At 36.2% G+C, this 25,111-nt stretch overlaps 2 protein-coding genes across 3 annotated transcripts in view; one reads left to right on the top strand and one right to left on the bottom strand.

The window, feature by feature from the left end:
* The first annotated feature begins 17 nt into the window (after positions 1-17).
* On the top strand, positions 18-23,216 carry dri (deadringer-like). The gene is given in 8 exon segments (XM_011671268.2): positions 18-486; positions 1,115-1,966; positions 2,788-2,860; positions 15,923-16,106; positions 17,410-17,675; positions 18,376-18,585; positions 19,343-19,444; positions 19,447-23,216. Coding segments are annotated over 8 exon segments (1,773 nt in total). The 5' UTR covers positions 18-450; the 3' UTR covers positions 19,497-23,216.
* LOC577250 (transient receptor potential cation channel subfamily M member 3) overlaps positions 22,753-25,111 on the bottom strand; it is a 30,908-nt gene continuing 28,549 nt past the window's right edge. For both annotated transcript variants that reach the window (XR_004062512.1, XM_030977291.1), the window contains one exon: positions 22,753-24,466. Coding sequence is in view for 1 of the 2 variants with exons in the window: in XM_030977291.1 (XP_030833151.1) it covers positions 24,331-24,466 (136 nt within the window). In the remaining variant the exon portion in view is untranslated. The remainder of the gene's footprint in view (positions 24,467-25,111) is intronic.

The following is a 25,111-nucleotide window of genomic DNA, read 5'->3' as shown; positions in this document are numbered from 1 at the left end:
AATGAATATTGGTATGGTGTGAGCGTATCAAAGACGGGAAGTGAGAACAGGTCGCACCGACGACGAGAGTTTTATTGTTCAAGAGCATTTATTTCGCAGCAATTATTTCATGACCGGTGTATTAAACCTGCGTGAGTCAAGTGGACAAAGTCATTCAAACAGTTAGACAGAAGCTCGCAGTCATCACACAATCCTTCTCTGTTAGTCCAATCATGACACTCGCTCATAAGGTGTAAACTTTTTCGACGAGAGAGTTATTTTGTCAAGTCAAAACAATAAATTAGGAATCGCGGGATAACCGACTTTGGACCAGTGATTTGAGCGCTCGAGCGGAGATCGGGTGAACCACCGGGCGGTCAGCTACGGGCGTGAGGAGAGCGAAAGTTCGGAGACTCCACCTGTTAATATCAGGCGATCTCATCGAGAACATTTCTTCAACATAAACGGGAAATGGAATCACTTTATACCGCGGCAACAAAACATATGGTGAGTTCTTGACATTCTTGGTTCTGTTATGGGATGGGAATTTCCCCTGTTAATATAAATAATTAAAATTTATCGGTATTGCGGTCAATAATTGCCGATTTCTGGTGCCTGGGTGCATGAAGAGACCGATGTTTTTTTCTTTTTCATGTGTGTATGTGTATGTTTTTTTGACTGATTGTTTTTGTGTCTGTTAATTGTATTTACGAAATCATGTATGATGTATACATTGATGTTTCGCATTTATATTTCAGGTCCAATTTGTTTTCTTTTGCTTTAAATATGTTTCTTTTTTCTATGTATTCATCTTTTACTTCGCTAGTTTTTGTTTTGTTATTCAGGAAAGTGTCTGATTGTTAAGACCATTTTGCAGTTTTTACAATAACAAAAAGTATCTTGCAAATTAGACAGTAAAAGCCCCTTCAATATAAAGCTAAATGATTCAGATGAAAGCCTATAAAAATATTGATGATATAACAAGGGCCCAAGTAGTGACCTATTTGCAAAAATATTTGTTCACGAGAATTTATGATGTTAGCAATTGCTTTTCTTCCCTCCCTTCTTTCTCTCTATATGCTATCAAATCAGGCTTTTATGACAATTCTCGTAAATGTTATCTTTTTTAATGCAGTCACCGAGGCATCTTGCTATGTTTGAGATGTCACGAAGAGAGATCCTCGAGAAATATATCCATCAAAATGGGGAAGATGAGAGTGAATACCAAGAGAAAGTGAGGAGAATGAGTGTGGATACTACCAGTGATCACGAAGAGGAACGTGTTAAGGAGGAGCGGGCTGGAGCTACAGAGATTGATGAGATGGAGAGAAGGAGGGTCATGGAGGAGCAGAGGCGGATCATTGAGGAACAGAGGAGGATAGTAGAAGAGCAGCGCCGGAGGATGGTTGAAGACCAGCGAAGACAGCTCATGGAGGAAGAGGATGAGGAGAGGAGGCTCATTCTTGAGGAGCAGAGGCGGCGGATGATGAGAGCAGATCGAGATGAAGAGGAGGATGAGGAGGAGGAAGAGGAGGAGGAAAGGGAAGAAGATGATGGAAGGCGATCAGAGGATGAGATGAGGGAGGATGAACCCCCTGGTAGACGTGAAACCAGCCACGCCCATATTGATCTGAACATGATGCGAGCCAACGCCCACCTCAAGGAGATGATGGATAAAAACCGCCGATTTGTTTCTACCCGCCTGGAGGAACCCATCACCCAGTCCCCTCCTCCTCTCACCAACGGTAGTAACCATGACAACGACCATGATCCCTACCTTTCCCACCGAGCTGCGCATGGAGGCAGTCCTGATTTACCACACTCCTACATGAAAGCAGCGCATCCTCTCATCAAGAAGGAAGACGGAATCGCCAAGATGGAGATGGATATTGGGTTGAAAGATGAGATGAAGATGGGAGCAGGCCTGGAAGACAGAGATGGAGACAAACCTCAGACGGAATGGTCTTTTGAAGAACAGTTCAAACAGGTAAGATTTTCAGAAGATACCTCAAATTCATCTTTGATTTGTCTAATATATACTAAATTGGTGATTGTTAGTTTTACACAATTTTGTGTCAGGCTTTTTACACAATTTATAGAGTAAATTAATAATACCTCAATTTGTGTAACAAACATACCAAACCAAACAATAGTTTCCCTGACACCTGTTTATAAAGTGATTTAGTTTAATAATGATATATTCAAATAAAAGTTTATTCTTACATTATATAATATTTCGCTTAATTTAAACTGCATTCGATCACTTAGTTCTTCCAATATTAAGTATTGTGTATATGTGGTCAGGAAAGTAGAAACTTGTGTTTTGAATAATATTGGTCGAAGCCTTGTCCAAAGGATCTAACGTATCATTTTTAATGAGATTATTAATAAACCTAAGAGACATCTGAAAATAAGTTTTATTGTATTTGCCGAATTTGATCGATTTAACAGGTTTGAGAGCCCCCAAAGGGAGAATACAGGTACAAAATGTAATATTGTATTCAATAATTGCAAATTAGCCATTATTACGTTACCACTGTTAAAGACATTAAAACGTGTGTTCTAAAATTCTTTGAACTGAACAAGAGAAATGTTGATGTGTTAGTTCAGTCAATAACGCTAATAATAAGTGTGTTTTCTTTTGAGTTCCCATGCCCATCATGTGTTGAAACATGCCCCATGTGCTCTATTATCATTATCACAGCTTCTAGTTAGACGAAAATGAAAGCAATGAACCACTTTTGTGAAGTACTCCTTTTATAAACTTGTCTGTATCTAATTGTTTGATTTTCATCTATTTTTCCATAGCTCTATGAACTCTCAACTGATTCTAAGAGGAAAGAATTCCTAGATGACCTGTTCAGTTACATGCAGAAGCGAGGTAAGTCTTATTTTTCATAAGGAAAAACAATCTTACGAAAGGAGTAGTAGTCATTTGTTATGAAGTAGAATGTTTCCCTTTTCCCCTATGAAAAGCAGTTTTAACAGGAAGAGGAGAAACTTAAAGTTTGAGAATCAATATTTTTCCCACTATAATGATTATATTAAGTTTTTAGCATTTACAGATACCATGTAGGGTTTGACCAGCATTTTCGGGTATTAGGGAAAACAAACACACGAAGCTCAATTTATTTAATTACTGAAGATTTGGCTATAAGAGTACCCCCTCCCACACACAAACACACAAATAGCAATACAAACACTAATAACGATGTAACCTTTTATAAACACAAAGAATAAAACTGAACATAGTTGTCTTCATTCATAATTTTCCTCTATTTTAAGGCAAAAATAATTCAGGAATATATATTTCGCTTGGTGTTTGCTGTGTCAATTCTTTTTACACAGGCCAGATCTTGCATCCTTCTATTCTAAAATAAGACATCATACCTAAAAGGTCATTTTATGGATGTTTCCCTGTATGGTATTTTCAAATGTCTATTTTATCACTGCAATAAACTCCACAATTACCCGTCTGCTGACTACCTTGCCCAGTGGATTTTTGTTACATTCATAAAGTCCATTACGTTTGTTTACATAGCAAGAATAGCATTGCCTCTTTGCTACTAGGTTGAAAACATGAAAATATCAAAGGCATTCTTTACTATCTATCTACACCAAGGTACCTTGTCAGTGGTACGTATGGAATTAATGCGACAGCTTGAGACAAACTATGATAAGTGCGTTAAGCCTCCAATTTAATTGATATTGATTGAATCCATTAATACGGCATCCCGTGGAATATGAAATATAATCTAAGGGAAAATCAATCGCGGCGATCTGATTCGGCCAAATATAATCAGCCTAGCTTTGGATGAAAATGGTTAGAAGGACACTGTATTACGTAAATATGTATCTCGTCTGTTAAGAGCCAGATCAGCCCAATGACTACTGAATTCTGTCATTCATATAGGCATTGTACATGATCCAGTCGGTTCCCGTAATTCATGGGTTAATGCAGATCCAACGCCTATCTAGCTCTCATCACGTGATATAGTACCTACTGTTATGAATCCATCTTCTCCCTGCCTGTGCATTCTCTCAAGCCAAATGGCAAGAGATAAAACTTCATTTATGTATATTTCAGTGTGCGCGCGTGCGTGTGTGTGTTAATACGTTTTATAACTGCACTTGAACTTGTTGATGTTTTGCAACATTTCGGATGATAAATACATAAAAGCAAAACAAACACAAAATGGGCGAAGGGATACATTAAATTAGGTATAACAAAGGGAAAGAAAGTCCTCTGTTGTCGTATTAATTGATAATTAATTGCAGTCTTGTTTCAGCTTTCCAACATTTTAAGACACATGCCATGCAACATGAATCTGAATATAAAATAGTGTATGGCAATGAATTATTTATATGAGGTGGCCTTGGATACCAGATAAACCCGATAGATCTGAAATACCCACTATTAACTTTATTCTTCATTTTGTATACTCTGTCATCTTGGATTCAGTTTAAATTGAAACAATCACGGCTCTATTGGTTAATGGACTCAATTAGTGTTGAGTTGTGTCGATTTTATACAATGGGTTGCATAACTTGCATTAAATAAATAGTTTCTTGGAGATTCAAGGGGGCGGATGTTTGTATATAATTCACTTTGTAATATCACTCTCTTAGGTAGACTAAAACATATGTAGTGCGTCTTAATGCTAGACAAAGAAATAATAATACAAGAAAAGATGGGTAGAATCAACATATAAAAAAGGGGAACTGAGTTCTGTATAATTCAAGAAGAAGATTAAAAGAGGATTGGTGAACTTCGAGAAAAGGAGGTTGAAATAAATTGTAACCTTGACTATAACAGTATATAAAACAGTATATTACGGTTTGATGTAAAATGTAGATAAAATTTCCACGGGAGAAAGGAGAAAGAGATTCTGCATGATGTTCACGTACAAGCAATAAGAAATTAATTACATCAATACAAAGCAAACACTCTCAAAAGCAGGTTAATTGAAAGTAGATTGATGGCAGAGGAAAGTGCTCGTCATCAAAAATTGGGCGTGTTTGATAAATTAGAAATTAAATGACATACTCTGCAGCATAATAAAGATGGAAATAGCGGTTAAGTGAACGGAGTAGGTAATATGAAAAGCAAATATGAGGAACAATAAATAGATTGAGCTTTCCTTTGTCATGGTGATCACTATACTCATTAATAATAGTAGTAATAAAAGTGGGTTCTTGTATAGCGCTCATGTCAGTCAGATTCGACACTCGTGGCGCTCCACAATTAATTCCCCGGTTTTAGCATGGCTGCCATTACTGCACTCTATATAGCATTTCAAGGACTTAATTCCTGCCAGGTACCCATTTACCTCACCTGGGTCGAGTGCGGCAGATGTAAATTAGTGTCTTGCCTACAGACTTTAATAACGCGGGCGGGACTCGAACCGCGAACCATGTGATCCACAGTACGGTGACGTCTCCACTAGACCACGACACCTCCACACTCTCTTCGATACTTAATTCAAAAATAATTACAGTTTCGAAGTGTTTTATGATGCTTTTATGAAAATAGGGCAAGAAATGATAAGCAAACATTTTTATATGCAATTTTTAATGACCGTTACTATATAAGTATTATGATGACAGAAAAGCTTTATGATGCTACTGAATAGGAAATTGGTGGGTTTATTGTGGAGCTAACAAGATAGTGATACTTGCCAACCTAACCTTTGCCTGCTTGTTGTTTAATAAAAATGGAATCAATCCACTTATTCAATATATAAAGCGTGTTAGAGCAATAGTGGCTAAGATGTGTGGATCCAATCTTAAGGGGTATATTATTTTAGAAAGGAATGATTGCCTTATACTTTCGTTTTTATAGGCTAGATATTTTACAAAATTACAGAAAATAAATTTAGTCGTCACATGGGGCATATTAGTATGGGGCTTCTAATGGTATATACACCTGTCTCGTAGGAAGATAAGATTTTGGTCGATCATCTAATGATTCTGCTGAAGATTATGTTAACCCATGGATTCATACAAGTGTTTCCGCTGCATTCTTTGCACTTTCGGTCGTCTGTCAGAGCAGAGGGAAGAATCCTGGCAATTTTTGCTATTCTCATCAACCAATATAAGATTTCATGAGCCTAAACCAGCAGACAGTCGGCTCTACAAAAGCTACAAATTTATCCTCGCTAATCTATCAATAATGACAAGAAAACTTATAGGTGTCCGGCTGCACTTTATGAGTATGTTCCCTATAGTTGCCAAAAGTTGGACTAAGGCGATCTGTTTTTTCTTTTAAATGAGAAAATAAGTTGTTTATCGAAATGGCATATCAAAGTAGAGTTATGACAGGAAGGGAAAGATTGTACGAATAGGAGCATTTCGTAGGAAGATATAAAAGAAAGTATTATAAATTCAACACTTTTATATTACATGTCTCTTTTACATGTTGAGTCACACACCAGGTCATTTGGTCCTGCCATTTGTTTGTGAGGAATTTGAATCGAATTCTTCATTATTTGTCAGTGGTTGAGCTGGATGTAAACACCTCAAGATATAAAAACTTCACAAACAGGTTTCGTGTTTGTCTGCCAACTTAATGCAAAGCTTTCGCCACAAATTGGGCTTCTTCCTCCAATTCACCTCCGTTTTCTTCTCAATCTGGTGCTAAATCTAAAAGCTAACATGGAGAGAAGAATCGAATCACCGTGACAGTGAATGGCTCAATGGGAATCAGAAAGTCTTTTCCGTATCTTTTATTCTTTCTCTCATGCATCCAAAATTTGGTTTGATTGTTCTCGACCTGTTATCTCGCCTATTTGCTGGATTGCGCATACCAGTTTTGTCGGAGTTGAGGAGGGTGAACAAAAAATAATCCCCCACTCTTTAAGAGAGGAACTTAGCATGACAATAGGTCGTATTTAATCAAGGATTCACCCATCGTCTCAATCTTATGTAAAAGGGTTTAATCTTGCGAGCTATCATCCCTTCAAATTTCTTCCTGCTTTGAATAAGCAAACCACCAGTAGCCCTCTTACGTTTTTGCCACTGTATCCAGTTGAGATGAATAGATGGTGTTTACTTCCACTTGGTCTGGTTTGGTTTGCTCAAGTTCCTGAGGCTATCCGGTCCAGAACTCAATCTAACCTGCATATCAAAAGAGATTCCACTGCCGGAGAGAAGACAGAAACACTGAGAATGAGAAAGAATTACTTTTTCGGTGAAAGGGAGAGATGTAAGGGAACAAAAGAGGTTTAGTAAAAAGAGGAAATACCTTGGCTTGGTATAAAAACACTTGTGTATCAGATGAAAGGATGCTTAGTGGATCTTAAAGTGGTGGTGATGGGCAAGATGAAGTAATATCGTTTAGATCAATAAAAGAATAGATTGATTGGTTTCGGAGAACAAGTTTGTGGCATTTGCGAGGCATTGATGGTTTATTGTAAGATTCTTTTTGCACCTGTGTTCTTTAATTGATTCTGTCGTTCGGGCATTTAAGAAGTTCCTTGTCCTCTAAGAAATGTAAAATACTTACTTATCTTTTTTTCAAAGAGAAAGTCAGGAAATCCTTTTTTTCGCAAAAGTTTCTTAGATTGCATTTGTCCTTTTTATCAGTCTTCAACTGAGACCTAACAAGTATTTTGCATCAAATTTGATTTGAATTAACTCTTGGCCAGGAGACCTTGTGGCAGATTAGCCCTATGCTAAACAACTTATCCAATAAAGTCTACTACTCTACTACATGAATAATAAAATGTAATGAGTAGAATTTAATTTGTTGTGTGGTTTATATTTATCCTATATTTATTTTTTTGGCAGAGAAATAGGTGTCGTTTATTCATAATAATAATAATAATAATGAACGTTATTTGTATATCTAATGAAATTCTTTTTTTTTAAAGGAGTTACCTATTTCGATGAAATCTGTATCTTTCGAAATTATGTGTCAATCATAAACAAATGCATTTGAGGGGACGTTTTCTTTAAGTCGTTTCATTCTTAAAGAGAGAAACCCGAAATGCACTATTCCTCTAAACATTTGACACAATAGGGATGTGAAACAAATGTGGAAAATTGAATTCTCCATTTTATGATGCAGGCAGTGTTTGAATTTTAATTCAGTGATTTTGGTTACGTTGATAACCATTTAGTAATGAATATTTCAGCAGTATGCCTACAGTACTGATGAGAGTAGTTAGAGGAAAAAGAGAGTGAGTATGAAAGAAATGGAATCCTAGAAAAGAAGATAAATATAAAATAGATAAATTCACTGATGCGTGATACACATTAGAGAGAAAATAAGAATGGTGAAAGGAGGAGGGGGGGGGGGTTATAGAGAGGAAGAGGACATTGTGGGAAATTCTCTCCAAATTCCCACTTCAACGATAATCCTCATTGCCAAAAGTATGGTATTAAGTAGACCAAGACATAAGTTCGGGGCTAATTCTGTGGTTATCGATCAAAGCTTCCTGGTTTATACGGCGTAATTGAAAAGGAAATCAAGCAGAAATCGATAGAATCCACTCTCACCCCCTTCGATTGATCTTTTACATGCAATGAACTTGTCCAAGTTTCTAAGCAGATGAATAGATAATTGATTTTTTTTTCTGTCTATTTAGGAAGAGCAAGGAATTAAATTAATCCTTGTGCTGATGGGAAAGTAACAGTTGCCCTCTATTCCTTGTTCTTATTATCTTCTCTTCAATAGATTAATCCTCTAACTGAAAAACTCTATCCTAGTTTAATCTCTCCTTTGGTAGTGGAATCCATAGAAGAAGGGAGGGAGGGGGGGGGGGGCTGGGGATGTTTCATCAAAAAGTTTTGACAATGTCATTGACACCCACTGAATTGGTAAATCCTCAATCAATCAATTCTAGTTTCAGCCAGATTATGGGAGTTTGTTTTTCAGCAACTTACTTTCACTTACACCCTTATATTTCATTTTAGATTCTTATTCTAATTAAGATATGATTATCGTCTGTTTATGTAGAAATTAACAAGTGTTGGAGGCTAAAAATATTTACCCCTCCCCCATTCTTAATTTATGTATGCAGTACTGTTACCTGCACATTGAAAAAATTACCATTTACTCCTCTCTTACATCAAAACAAATTCGCTAAATCTTCAATGATTCATACTACAAAAACGTTTCAGTCTTTTTTGGTAAAAGGTTATTTTGCCTCATGTAGTTGTTTCTCATTATCGATGACTTTGCTTCCTTATCCTAAATTGAATTGAAGTTTTGCAAACACGTATGTATTCATCTGTTTATAGTTAGGAGGGAATTAAATCTGTTTCTAAAGTCATAGCAGACATAGTTATATTTATTAATAAGTTTAACATATCTTCTTAAATACCTCAATCTCCTATAAAAGTAATATACAATTTTCAAAGATGTGAAAAATAGATTTGTCCCGATTTATGTTTCTTGAGAATCAAAGCTTACATCTTACAGCATTCAACAAAAGCCCTGATTCAACCAGTCCACTTTACCTTCTCATGATTCTCGAGTTACGAAAAGCACACTAATAACATCAATTTTACAAGGGGTATGAATAATTAAGTTGTAGCCTCATAATCATAATACGTGTATTAAAGTCATTTCATTATGGCGTACGGCATGTTGGCAAATTGGTACAAAATTGACTAATTTTGTCAGACTGAATTAGCACATGCCCTGCACCGTACACACCTGTGTATTGAAGACTTGAGGGCAGTGAGCCTCTGCTCTGATCGGGGACCTAAGTAGTAATACTTTGCTCATAAGGAGATAAGTCCTCCCCAGGGAATGAGGTGGTGCTATGGTTTAGAAGGGAGGAAAAGGAGATTAAGGGCTCCTCTTTAACTTGATATCCTATGATGAAAACCATTATGTGGAAGTTGCATGAAAAATGATTACGGGGCACTAGAGGATTGCTCGAGATGGTCTTGGAATTCAGACTTTGGGTCATTTTGGAAACGTGATTCATTGTTTTCTTGCCCTGTATGTTTAATTGTCTAATCTTGTCTTGTCATTTTAATTTTTGTTCTTGGTCGTCATAATTATTAACATCACTTGATCTTTCCAGTCTGTCCTCATTTATTCAAATTCTTGCTTTTCTTAAATTTGGTTCTCTTGTCCCCTTTTTTAAAATCTACATCTTGTTGTTGTTATTCATCTAGTAATTTCCCTTCCCCCCATCTTTTGTCTTAGTTTTCCAATTACAATTTCCCTCTTTCCTATTTACATGTATTCATATTCTCATCTTGTACTGCTAAAATTGTGTTTCCTCTCCATTCATAACATGAACATATAGAAGTCTTTTTTTTTGTACTGAGTTGTGAAATAAAACTTGTTTGATACGATTCAGGAACATCTTTATGTCCTGTGTTGTAAATGTGTTAAGTAATTATTTGAGAGTCCTTAGTTTTTACTGATTTAAATTGATCATTGTAGGGACTGAAGGGAAAATAACTATGGAAGCGAAATATGAGCACAAAAAGGTCACAGTATAATTAGAGAAACAAATTTGCAAGACAAAAAAAGAATCTTCAGTTGTTAAAGTGAAACGATCAATGAATCTTGAATAATTCTAAAGAAAATTTTCCACAGCCCTCATGAAGTTGATTTTTTAAATAAAAATCATTGATTGATGCTTAAGAAATGTATATATTTTCCATACGTGCATCAATGTGGAATCTTGTAATTCTGTAAAGAATATGTCTTGAGCAAATGGAGTCTAGATGGTTAGACTATTGTATGTCGGAAGGGAAGGTGATTCGCTAGTTTTCAGCATTCTGAGTAAATACAAAGCCCCTTTTTCTAACTGCTCTCCTCTAGATCTTCTAACCAGCCAGGCAGGACCCGGGGCATTTGGGTGTTTCTTGAGATTGCCACGCCCATCTTGGGTATATGGCTTTGATTAATTCTGGGTGATGGCGACGTATTGTGGTTGTTTGTCATCAAGCCAACTAATTCTCCCTCATCTCCTGGCAATCTGGTGATTGGACATAGGGTCATTATGAGATTAATTTCAAGCAAAATTGGTAATGATTACCAGGTATCCTGTTTTTAATTTAATTATTTGAGACAAGAGCGGTAGACAGACATGAGACAGCCTACTAATGTTATATGGTTTCAAAGTTAAGGAAATGATTGGAGAGTTTAGAACAAAACATCAGCGCAACAGTCATCTGTTTTTCTTGACATAAATTGAGTATTCCAGAGTGATAAATCATAAAGTTGAGCCGGGATTAGTTCTGAATGATTATCAAGTGCAGTCAGGGAGGCATAAAGGAATGTATTGAGACAAGAGAAAAAACGAGGAACATATGAAGAATTAGTGTTAAAAAATAATGTGAACAGGGGGAGAAAGCCTTGTGGGTTTTTAATTTTGGATGATTATTCTTTAATCAAAAATTGTTTTAATTCATGATGAATCTTTTAAACAAAATTGTAGTTTGGTAGTTAGTAGCAACCCCAAAGTGTAAAATGGTATTCAATATTGTGAAGATATTCTGTCGATAGGTAAGGCATGGCATAGAGCCGGTTTTCTAATTGCCAAGGACCGGGCTGTTAGGATTCTAATACGAGACGTCAAGTAGCCTCATGCATGCAAGATCGGCATTCATGTAACCAAGTGGGCGTATATGATATATCACGAAGACCTCTTATACCAACATTCATGTTACATCCCCCAGGTGATATTATGATTATTATTATCATTATTGTTTTGCTCTTTAAAGAAAAAAAAGCAGCATCCTCTTATATGAGTGTGGTGAGGGACGATTTCCTCAAACACATGGCGGGAAAAGATAAGACATAGATTTTCCTCTGCTCTTAGCTTTATCGGAAGCCGGTGAGGTTGGAACGCTGAAAACAGTCCTATTAATAAGAAGAGAACCAAGATCTGATTCTTGAAGACGACGAGGTATCGGAAGGTGAAGGAGAGGAAGAGAGAAGAGAGATCAAGACTTTCGAGGACGTAGTAATAATGTGTGGAGAGCCCGGCTCTTAGCGCCTGCCTTTGGTGACAAATAATTGATTTGAAACGGGGCTAAAACGCTTGTCTTTCTAAAGTGTGTTCTTTGATGTTTTGGATGAAAGCGTAACTTGAAAAGGTACATTTGCTTGATTAAGAGCACATTATGGACATTTCATTATTGAAGGGGATATGATAAGTACAGAAAAGCAAACTAAGACAATAATACAACCCTTTAGTTTCACCCTTTTATGAGAATAGAGACACTACCGTTATTCAATGATTCCTGCGAATTCAACCAATGAGTTATTACAAGATACTGTTTAAAAAAATTCACTTTAACCCTCTTTCATTTCCATGTTTCCTCTTTAATTTAAAAACCATATTTTTGAAACATTTTTTTCATGTATGTTTTTCTTATCAACTTGCTCCATAACATCAAATATTAGCGGTGCATTGATGATAAGGAAATAGTCCAATTATAGCTGCTCTGCCAGTCTTTTATTGTCCTTTGAAATATAGAGGATTAAGTATACCCTTGACTGATTAGAAACCAACTTGAACCACAAATTAACATTCGCAAATTAAAACCAATGTGAACATGGAGAGTTTTCAACAGGCAAGGGCCGATAGAGATCATGTTTGGTACGATACAGGGTATCACAAACCCTTACTTAATAGGAAGTACGCACAGGTTGGTACGATGAAAAGCTGTCATTGATATGAGAGCTTAAAATGGCTACTGGCTCCATTCTGAACTTATTCAATTTCAGAATCCCTCGTAGCTCTCGTGACGGAGATAGTATGATGATGATGTTTTGTATGGCATTGGAATCTTAAAGAAAGGTCACACGTTGCTTTCCTTCCAAGGTGTAGATTAGTTAATCAGATTTTTTAAAATATTTTTATTTAAAGCCTTTTTAGTTTGCCTTTGTTTGTCATGTGTTCATTCTTATCATTTTAGTACTAATCAGTCACACAACACCTACATGCTATGACGTTAAGAATAAAATGATACCCTTGTATCTCAATTTTGTGTTTAACTATATACAGTAAACTATTACAAATATACGGGGCTATTTTTGGCTAATTGTTTTTCTTTTTTGACAAAGAAGCCCCAAATGATTTAGCTTATTTTCCAAATGACTTGTTTATTAACTTCCATCATGGTCCTGTAGAATGCCGCGTCTGTCCTTCGGGGAGAACATAAGCATGTTGACCAGAATTAGATAAACAATAAAACGAAAATCAATGACTGCGCCGTACCCGCAAACACCAAGCAGAAACAAGTGCAAATAAAAGATGGGAGAAAAATGTCAATGCGCATTGAAAAGACGGTTTGGATGTGACAGATGTAGAGGTTGTCATCTATTGTTTCGGAACATATGTCAGGGGCTCTCGGTGAATGGTCAGTGAGGGGGGTATTGATGGGTCAATACAATAGGGACAAGGAGCTAAGCCATTAGAATTAAAACTGAGGGACAAAGACGTTACAAGGAAAAGGGCACCCAGGTATTGTCAATAGGAGTTGTAAATATCGCCCCGGGCTATCTCCACCAACATCAATTTTTTATCGACCGTCGCCATTGTCGCGATGGCTTGATGCTGGCGGATTTGGTGACCAGGATTTCGTCACACGTCAATACGAAGACAACGGAGAATAAATCGCCCCGGGCAAGGGATTTATTTCAGTCGGTGATATTTATTGGCAGACTAGAGATAGGGAAAGGGTGGCGAATATCTATATCGGGTGTAAGATGGTGATGACGGGGGAAGGGGGGGGGGGGTGGGAATCCTAAGTGGCAACGGGAATTGATATCAAAACATGTTCACAACAATTATAGCTCCCTTGTGGCAGGCATGTTATATTAATAAAGCTTTCAGAGATCAATACTCAACCAATATCCCAGCATGCAAATCAGCACGTTCTTGACACAGGGCACGGCTAGCGCAACGGCAGAACAAAGGGTCGAGCTGTGAGGGAATTCGTAGGGTGACAAAATATTCTACCTCCCTTGCCTTTGTCTTGGCGGGTTTTAAGTGGCCATGCATTATTATCGAAGATGTACAATTAGCCCAGCTTCCTGTATCAATGCGAATGAATTAGGCCTTTGATATACAATTTCCACCTCCCTTATCGGAGACAATACTTCTGCTTTATGCACCTTTTCCTGCTGTTGCGTTCCCAGTGATTAGATTTACTGCTTGTGTTCCTAGCCCCATATTCCTGGCATCCTTTCCACTCATTATTTTCAAGTACACGCGGCAATTTGAGCAATCATCGGGCACTAATGCATAATCCAACCCAAGGTGTTTACCAACGCTCTAATGTAGATTGGATTTCTAAATTATGCTTCGTTTTTATCTTGTCATCACATCATATCCCAGCCTGAAAGCTCTAATTGAAACACTTAATTTCTACGAGATGGATTCTGTTTTTCCTACTAGTCATTGCTCGCTTGCTAATAGTGTTGTTTTGTAAGCAATTTGAGATTAAATGTAAACCAGTAAGATTTTTTTTTTTTCTTCTTCAAATCATTATTTTTGTTTTTCCCTCTTTCTCCTTTTCTCTCTCTCTCTCTCTGATATATAAATTCCACCTCCCTTATCTGGATTTGATCTTTATTTTATTCATCATAAAACACTTCATGAAAAAACATATCAAATACAGAACATATTGTATTGTACAAGTTAAAGAAGACATTTACAATAGAATACAACAACAACAAAAATGTCATATGAATGTGGAGATAGCTAGGAAAGCCATAGACTTTACTGGTGCTGCCACCAAAACAGTAATACAGTATAACATTGTTGTTTAAAAAGTTGATTTAAAAAGAAAACTATTGCCTAAAAAGAGGGGGGGGGGGACAAAAACCTGGCCGTGTACAGAATCAATCTTTATTTCTTTTTTTGGATTAGAAAAGATGGATTAGAAATGATTTTTCTCTTTCTCATTGTATTTTCTTTCTTTTACTCTCTCACCCCTTAGTTCTATCTCTCCCCTCGCTCCCTCTCGCTCTCTCCTTGCTCTTAGTAATAGTATAATCTCTTTTAATTTATGTTTATACCTCTCTTCAAACCATTTTTGCTGTATTATCTTTTTCATCCTCCCCACCGACCCCGACCCCCACTCCATTACCGTCGCCTATTTTTTTCCCTTCACTTTCTCTTTTTTTTTGGACATTTTCTTTCACTAACTCTCGTTCTTACTATTTCTCGACATATCTGTCTACCTTTTAGGGGGGGGGGTATCCAACATTGTACTATCTCCTTTTCTTCTTCTTCTCTTTCTTCTATTTCTTTATCACATAAAGGGGTTTAATCATTCTTTATCTTACGTGTACAGTTTCAAATGATATTCACTTTTATTTGCAGAAACTGCATGTTGGGATTCAATATTGATATAGTCCTGTTAAATTTAGACCTATTCTTACAAAAGGGATTATGCTGTTCATAGTATAATTTTTAAAGTTTATTTCAATACCTGTAGTAATGCGAGGAACGATATTTATCATAATGTATTTGTAATAGATGAGTAAAGAACAGTTACTATGTACTTACTTTCTTTACATTAGTAGAATGGAATTTGTGAGTGTTTTGTATAAGGGCTGATTTCTTGACCCAGGAATAATTAGATTTCCTGTTGAAATAGAACTTTCTTTCTGTTGGCATTCTCCCCCCCCCCCCCTAGTTTCCATGTTTAATGTTGTATATCCCTATTATACAAACAGTTTGAATTATATATTCTTGTATTCACCAGAACTCGTTTGAGTTTAAGTGAGAACTCCAAAAAGCTTCTTTTTTTTTAAAATTGTTGTATCCATTTTTTATTCTTTGACACTTTTGAAACCAACCATAGATAAATTGCTCTGTGCTCATGTGACTTTATTTTCCCCCGCCAATTGCAGTTATTTGGTGATTAGAGTTGAATGGAAATATTCCAACAAAATGTATTTCGAACATTAATTAATTAACTCATATGTTCCTTTTTCACCTTTTGTATTTTTCAGGTACACCTGTTAACAGGATTCCCATCATGGCCAAGCAAGTCTTGGACCTATATGAACTCTATAACTTAGTGGTCGCCAAGGGTGGCTTAGTGGAAGTTATCAATAAGAAACAATGGAGAGAGATAACCAAAGGACTTAACCTACCAGCATCCATCACCAGTGCTGCTTTCACACTGAGAACACAGTAAGTATTCCAACTCAACTCTTAATATTCCACTCAAATAGGAGGCCTGTCCTCATCAGCTCGAGTTTACCAAATAACACGCTGATTTCAGACTTGGGATATTATCCCGAAGCTCAAAATTGCGTCCTCACCAGACCGATACGCTCATCACAAACTAGCTCGGACAGGCGCAATTTAGCCCGCTATTTCCCTAATAGTGGGATATTTTGGAAACGAGACCGAGATTTCTCGGGATGATTTCTCGACTAAATATCCCGGTTATTGCAACTACGGGCTGATGAAGACGCACATTAACTGACCAATTTGTTATCGGGATAGTTAAGATAGCGGGTTATTTGACAAACTCGAGCTGATGAAAACAAGGCCTACCTGTGTCACATTGTATTTATCATGGGAAATTATACCAAAGGCTTCAAGATTATTCAACAGTTTGCAGTGAAAGATTAATCTATACCGGTGTATAGATTAGTGGGGTCACGGAGTTAATCAAAATTGGAAATGGGTGATTTCTGCGAAGCCTTTGTGTTACACAAAGCAATCCTGCCATCCATTGGTGCCTATTGTTTTGTGCAAAATTGCATGTGTGGCAAAGGATTGACCGAAAAGAGAGCCATCAAAAGCAACCAAAGTGATAACCCTTTGAAATGTCATATTTTCCTATAATACATGTATTTATAGGTCTTTGTTAAATGAAATGTAACAAAAATAAAATTCAAAGAGTTACAGGGTAAATCAGTAATTTCATAAATATATTTTAGGTGCTATTCAGCAGTTAACTAAGAATTGAAATCAGTTGTGCATACATGAATATTGACTATAAAGTGTTTGGATTAAGCAAATCAGAGAACTTCAAGCAACAACATAAAAGTTAAAAGTTTCGGGCGTACCCACTACAAGCTATGCTTTTCGGGTTTCGCGCCTTTTCCCTTGTAATACAAGTTCTTTAATTATATTTATGTTCCTACTTATAAATTGTATTGTTTGGAAGAAAATAAATGTTCGTTTGAATTGAATTGAATATGTTTTCTCAAAGAATTTATGAAATCACATACAAAATACCCATGTACATCTACAGTCAATTTTTTATAATTTTTTTTATTTAGTTTTGTTTTCTTGGTTGAGTTTGCTTCATGATAGCACAGAATAAAATGCCCATTCAATTAGTCTGTAATATGTGAAACAAAACAAGGATATGATCTGTTCAGAATTCAAGAGAAGATTTTTTAATGGAATGTTTGACATCTGCCCTGCACCAAACACTGGGGATACATTTTTTGTAATGCTTTGAATGATTTCTCTCCAGGTATATGAAATATCTGTATCCCTACGAGTGTGAGAAGAAGGGTCTGAGCTCCCCTTCAGAGCTCCAGTCTGCCATTGATGGTAACCGACGAGAGGGGCGTCGCCCATCATACCACAGCCCTCACATGCACCCCCGTGGCCCCTCCCTGGCATACCACCATGGGTTAGATCTACATACCCCTTCTGGTTCCCCTCCGCCTACTATGATACCACACCCATCGCGCATCCCTACTCTACCACCGCGATTATCACCTTCTACGTCACCAAGTAAGAAGACAAATCCCCTCTCTCTCTATTCATACTCTTCTGTGTCAACTACCCTCTCTCATACATTTGTTTTCTTGTTACCTCCCTATCTGTGCCCCCTTTTCCTTCCCTCTCTCATAATTTTGCTTTTTTTTCTTCTCCCTATCTTATCACTTTTAATCTTTTTACTGTAGATCTTTCTCCCCATCTAAATCATCCTTTTCTCTTCTTTCCTCTCTGTATATGAATAAAGTCTATATGACTCTCACATTCCTCTCTCTCTCCCTCTTTCTATCTCTCTCTGTCTATCTTTCTTTGTTGTCCTTCTATCTCTCTTATCTCCATTTTCTTTCTTTATTTATCATTCATTTATTTATTTAGTATTTCCCATACTGTCTTGTTGTTTCTGTTCCTTTCCCTGTCCCTAAGTTTCCTTTGCTAGTTCTCATTCTTTTGAAATATTCCTGTCATCTCCTCTATGCCTCTCTTTTTTTATTTCAAATTAATTGCATTGGAAAGATCTTGCATAAACCATATCATTGAAGTTAAACTGAAGCAGATTACCAAATTTCAATTATTATGAAAACAAAGTAATCTATATACTACATGTATGTATATGAGCTGTGAACTTTCAACGATCTATTTATCAAGTAGTGTATACAAATTTTTGTCATCAAATCATCCATTTTGAGACTTTAACATGTTTATTTTCTACTTTCAGTTGAGGATGACCACCCGGTACCCCTGGGTTTCCCTAGACAAGGAACCCTCAGCCATGCAGCTATGCTTGCTGAGCTAGCAGAGAGGGGCTCGATACCACCCCCTTCTAAACGCTCTCTACTGGCAGAGGAACATCATCACCGCCTATTACAGCTCCAACAGCAGCATCTTGTCATGCCTACAGCTCACCTTAAAGTTAGCAGCGCCAGAGGTAAGACGAGCCCTTTATGTTTGAGTGAAAATGAAACAAAAAATCTCCTTCCCATCTTTCTGCATTCTTTTAAGGCCCAATTGCACTACTTAAAGCTACTTGTGCCCTCTATATAGCAAACAATGCCTTAGCGGTGACCGTTGGTCCCCCATGGTCCCCCATGGTCCCCTTTTTCTTATGTTAATTGCAAGCTGATTTGATGAGATAACCACCTGTCAGTGACCATGCAGGGAGGTCTAATCCCTCCTAGCCAAACTAGTACAGACGGTATTTAATCTGTTTTATTTCAACAATTTATTACAGTTCACCATCATGTTATCAACTAAGTAATATACAACGTGAGATTGATTCCTACACCTTTACACTTGTCACATTGAACATCCATGCAAAATCAGTCATTTTTTTGTATTTACAGGTGTATAAAATACCTGCATTTATGACTAAATCAACATTTAGAATAGAAATTTAATGAGAAAATCTTTTGGTACAAATCATAGCCAAAGCATAGCCAAAGCAAAGTGCAGCAGTCAATTTATATATTTTTAAAAGTAAAACCCAAAATCAATCAAATCGTGTGGGTTTCCAAAATTGTTCTAACTATCTTCGAAGGTTCTCAACACATATATGTGGTATGCGTATATCAGATAATGTAGACTTTTTTAACAAAAGAATCAATGTGATTATTTATTATTAGTTTGTTAACTCATAATTTTATTAACATTTCAAACAACTTTTTTGTTCTTTTTCATTTTTCCAGCACACCCAGAAAATGGCATGCCTCTCTTTGAGATGCGCGGAGACAACTCACTGGTGATGAGTATTGAGCTGAACAGTGTCTTATACCAGGGCGTTCTTTACCCAAGGGGGGTACCAGGTCATCCCTTGATCGGTATACCAGTACCCCGGTCTAGCGCTTCCCCAAAATAAGGTGCTCCGTCCGAACATACCTCGGAGCAACAAACTGTTTTATGAAATGATTGTTAATGGTGTGAATAGACTTCTTTGAAAGACTGACTATATAGGGAAGTTATCACTTTTTCGGGAGCTGAAGATTGTTCTTGAGATGGACCATGCAGGACGGAGAGTTCGTCTTAGATGACAGTATTCGGTGCTGGGTGGATTCTGATTTGTTACAGTGTCTATAGCGTGGATTTGAGTGGATCATTATAAGTATCTGTTTAGATACAGAAGGACGTTAACTCTGTGTTTAAGGATTTGAGTTAACGCTCTTCTTGCTAAAAAAAACCCAGATGATTTCTTGTGTACATTCCATAATTATATAGAATCGTATCCAACACTGCAAATGAAAAGACATTGTCGATATAGTAGCAAAGAGTAAAATCTGCTACCACGCAGTGGCGGATAATACCAGCTCACCATCACTGCCTATGTGAACTCGACTGATTCTAGGAAAGGTCATAATACTTTCATAGATAGGATATAGGAGTATATATCTAGTGTAATAGATCAGTTTGACTACTTTTTCGTCTCTCATGAAGACCGCTATAATATTATTATTTGATTTGTTTTAACATGTATATATTGCATTTGACAATCTAGTTTGTTATCAAGTATATTAGGAAGATGACGACACTTTATGGTATTAATTGTTAGTTTAAATTGAAATATGATCTTGATCGTTCTTACTTGTAAATGGTAGAATATTATACTATGCTGACTATTTGTTTTCATTATCTCGTTTGCTGATAGCTACAAGGACGTTAATTCAATGCCCGGTGTATTTGTAACGCCCTCTGACTTTCACGGGATAGTCTCACGTATTAACATTCCCTTTTCACCATGCAGTATTCATATGTATTACAACATTAGCTATAATTTGCTGTGCACAAGTATATTGCCTGTTGAAAGTAATTTTCATCTTTTAAAGAAAAAGCAAATAACAATCAGCTGAGAATATCAATTCAGAAACCTATTTCCATTTTATTCATTTAATGTATCTCATAACATCCTATTTTAAGGCACATAATCATAACATTAAGATTCAGAGTTCAGAAACAACTCCTGCAGCGTTTTAGCTAAAAAGATAAATTTAGAATGGTTAAAGGTGGAAAACTTAGTAGCTTTTAATCTGAATGACTACTAAACCATTAAATACCTGAAATTTAGATACTAGTAGCGAGGCTTCGCTTTGTTTAGGTATTTATACTGATCACATTCTGTTTTAGACTATATAATTTTGGTGTTCTTGAAGTGTAGTTTACCAGTTTGTTTGATTTGACAACCATTCGGTGGAGGAATGTGACCAAAAAAAAACCTTATACACTTTGATTAAAATGTTATGGGATATGAATATTGAGTTATTTGTGCAATAATGTTCCAATGCATTGAATCATTGAAACACAAGAAAGCAGTCTGACAATTAAACTAGACAATCAGGAAAGGGTATATGTCAGAGAGGCAATCATTTTGTCTCTTTCAAGTTTGTGTGTATTGGTAAACAGAAGGAGACATGTTTATATGTGTTAATATATTGTCTACCGTCATTAGCTAGATATATGTCAACTTTACAGATGGTTTTCTGAGACCGCGTAAGGTAATAAGTGGTATCGTGAATTCAGGGTTTACAATATTGTGTATTTATATGTCTTTTCATATATACTTCTATGAAACTGGTAACTTTGGTAACCTGAACTTATTGCAAGTCTAAACCTTCCATTGACTTTGCAATAATTTTCGTTCAAGTAACAGTTTTATGTTTTTCAAGAAATTGTGCTGCCTGATCATCATCGAGAAATGTGCAAAACTTTGTTTCACAGCAAAACATGCTGCCGAAGAAATTATATATAAACTATTTAATAAGCAATAATACATTTATCTAAACCTTATGGATGATTCTTGTACCTATATGACATGTTGTATAGATCATGCAAGGCTAGGAAATCAGTGTAAAACCGTTGTCGAATTATTGAAACTATAGGGCCATTAATGCATTCTCATGCGTTAAAAAACAAACGTTGTAATTTTCATGGGTTCAGCTAAAGAATTGGGTTTCAATCAATGGCCTGAATAAAGAAAATGAATATATTAAAGAATGCTGCTTATTCATGCTGATAATGATGTTTTTAATACTGATGCGATGTATTGAAGACTTTCTGAAATCATTGAACATGATAAGCACATAATTATGAGTCTTTAAATACTTTGAGCTTAGTTGTGTAACTTTGTAGATAGTAAATTTAATTATGGAAATATGTGTTTTCCACAGTGCAGATTAGTAACTTAAATTTTAACTGTTCAGATACAAAGCGACTGTTCCTGTATAGATGAAAAGAATGGTTTTCAATATAATTCCCGAGCAACAAGTACAGAATAAGGTGATCGTTCCAATAAATTCTTCTTTCTTTTTGTTATCACAGTTGTATACCTTCATATGCAATAAATAATTTCACCTAATTTTTTCACCAAAATTATTTTTCTTTTCTTATTGGAACCTGGAGTTTACAACCCTCCATAAAAATATGGTGCTTCACTTCATAATATTTGCATGCTACGTTCAATCATAATATTCATGATAATGTATCATGAGTTGATTTGTAAATAAATGTTTTGTATTTATCTTTGGTGTAAAGTGATGACGAATGTACAGTTTTATGTATAACTAACTCCATTTCTTGTTTAATGCTAATCTATCAAGCATAGAAAATCATGTAAACATTCGTATTTATGTACAGTTAGTTTAGAAGACCCTCCTCGTATCATTTTGTGGATGATTTAACAATAATTTATATTAATTAATGCGGTGCTTACTTTTCAATCAACTTGCATAAGACATGGAGGGGGGGGGGTCATATTTGGAAAAAACAATTTTTCAGAAGTATAAATTCAAGAACCAGTTTGAAAAAAGAAGATAATAAAGAGAGACATATATTGCCGTAAATCCACATTTATTGCACTTCAGATATAATTACCAAGATGGAAAAAACATGCAAGAATCTTTTATATAATATTGACATATTTTGTACAAATGATCAAAGATATCAGAAAAAATAAATCGTAGAGTATTCTACAGTAGCTTCATGTAGTATATATACAAATATATATGTTTTTTTTTCCGTATTCACTGACGTATTCAGAATGCAAACTATCTCATTTAAAGTGCTAAATTCTGTTTGTAATACTTCAATCTGGTGATCAAATTGTGTGCTATTTTTTTTTCTTTTTTCAGTATTACACACTTGATAAGAGGGTGAACTCAAGAAATCACTGCACAACTAAAATATAAGTAAACCTGTAATATTTGTGTACTGCAGTGTACCACGTGTGAGTTCTCTTTTGTGCCTTAAGTCTGTCTTTCAGTGCTTTATGCAAACAGGTGCAATTGTCGATATTCGTGAGTGTGCTGTTTTGTTTTTAAAGTTTCTAACAAGTCATATTTATATTCTTTTATCAACATTGTCTCTAAAAAAGTTGTAGAGGACTGATGGTTTATAAAAAATAAGCGATTTAATAATAGGCTGTTGTGAGTCCAAACATATAATGTTGAAGTTTCATATGTTACCATTTTTTTTTTACAGTTTGTGTGACTCTTTCAATGTTTTATTTTGGGGAAAAGTATGTAGTACCTTTTGTAAACATGTAAATAAATCACCGCGTTGGTGACAGCCGAATATATATCCACACGCTTGTAATTCGTTTTATTTGCCTGTTCTATTCTTAAATCTCCTCATCTTCGTTTCCCTCTTTCCTACTCATCTCTCTATACAACAATAACACCGTGACAAAAATGGTTTACTAATATCAATAATGAAACACATTTGTTATATAATATCATAACCATATAGAATCATTGCAACACGATGATCAATTCATTGATAAATTTACGCCTAAAAATATTTAATGACAAAAGATGAATAATCTAGGCGATATAACGTTTTAAGGCACTGAACTATAATAAAACAAAACAAAACAATTTAAGTATAATTATAGAACATTATACACACATTATCATCACAAAGATGTCATACTCGTTTAAAATTCTAGAGACTTGAACAAAACTTTATTAATAATTCCTTTTCCTAAGGGTTACGACACAAAAGGTACCGCCTATTTGAATGAAAGTCCCGGAGGCTACAGGCCAATGAGTCCGAATGTCTCCGAGACCGAACATTCCGGTCTCGTGAACCCTCCACATTACTGCCACAATGTCCATGGGACCAAACAAAAACCCGGTCTCATGGGCCGTGTATAGAGGCACAGAAATTGATTTTAAAAATATTGCACTTCCCAAATCGTAGTATATATACACAAATATCACGTTTGAATACTGCTCGTAGTTTTTGGTAATGAATAAGATCAAAATTAGATATATCTGATCGTTAAGTCATTATTATCATGTGTACATGCTTTTAATTGGTATTTAATACATTGAACTTGAATTGAGCCGCTCCCGGGGTCATATCATACGGATAGGCGGTGAATAAAATGTGATTCAGGAAGACCACTAGTTACGGGGAGGAAATGGGAGGGGTGCTATCATCTTTTTTTTTCTTTGTCCTCTTCCCCTATTTCTTTCTCTTCTCTCTTTCCTTTACCTTCCCCCTTTTCCGCAATATAATTAAGGTCACTTTAATGCTCTCGTATATGTACGTCGCTACAATCCTATTTGCCTTTATCAGTCATGACTCATGACAAGAAATTGCCGCCGTACAGAAAAATTAATACGAAAAACAATTCAAGATGAAACAGAGGTTGACTCGATGCAGGACGGTAGAGGGCAGCAGTATGTTATTGATGATGTGTAACAAAACTCTCGACGGCTTTCTCCAGGTTCGTCATCCGTTCCGTCAACAAATCCAGTTTTCGTATGGATTCAGAGTCGTGACGACAATTCTGTTCCATTTGTTGGGTGAAAGCATCCACTCTGAATTAGATAGAATCGATCAGAACGAAGAAGAGCAATGTGAATATTTCAATTATTCAAAATTATTTCAATTATTCAAAAAATATTTATTTCTCAGTATTTTACAGAACAGTCCGGACTCAATGGCAATCACCATGATCCCTGCAACCATTGTAAATTTCGCTTTCATTTGATTAATATCTTATTCATAAAATACATTTGAAATGTGAAAGAATATGAAAAAGAATCAATGAACATAATATTTAATCAACAATAGTAAAGAAATTACTATAAATTTATTTTCATTTTTTCTCTCTCCCCCCCCCCTCTCTCTCTCTCTATTTTTCTTCTCACTCTCTCTCCGCCTCTCCCTCCCCTCTCTGTCTCGCTGTCTCTGTGTGTCTGTCTTTGTGAGTCTGTCTCTGTCTGTCTGTCTGTCTGTCTCTCTCTCTTCCCCCTCTCTCTCTATCTCTATTTCCCCTTCCCCTCTTTCTCCCTCCCCTTCCCCTATTTCTCACCCTCCCCTTTCTCCCACTCCCCTCTCTCCTTCTCTGTTCTCTCTGTCTCTGTCTCTGACCCCCCCCTCTCTCTCTCTCTCTCTCTCTCTCTAGCTGGTTGTTCGAAATAAGGAGCGTGCCAATGAAACCTTCAAATCTTCAAACCTCA

Source organism: Strongylocentrotus purpuratus, unplaced genomic scaffold (assembly GCF_000002235.5).
Source record: "Strongylocentrotus purpuratus isolate Spur 01 unplaced genomic scaffold, Spur_5.0 spur5_scaffold_9, whole genome shotgun sequence".
Classification (NCBI taxonomy): Eukaryota; Metazoa; Echinodermata; class Echinoidea; order Camarodonta; family Strongylocentrotidae; genus Strongylocentrotus; species Strongylocentrotus purpuratus.
This window is presented reverse-complemented; position numbering and strand designations above follow the sequence as displayed.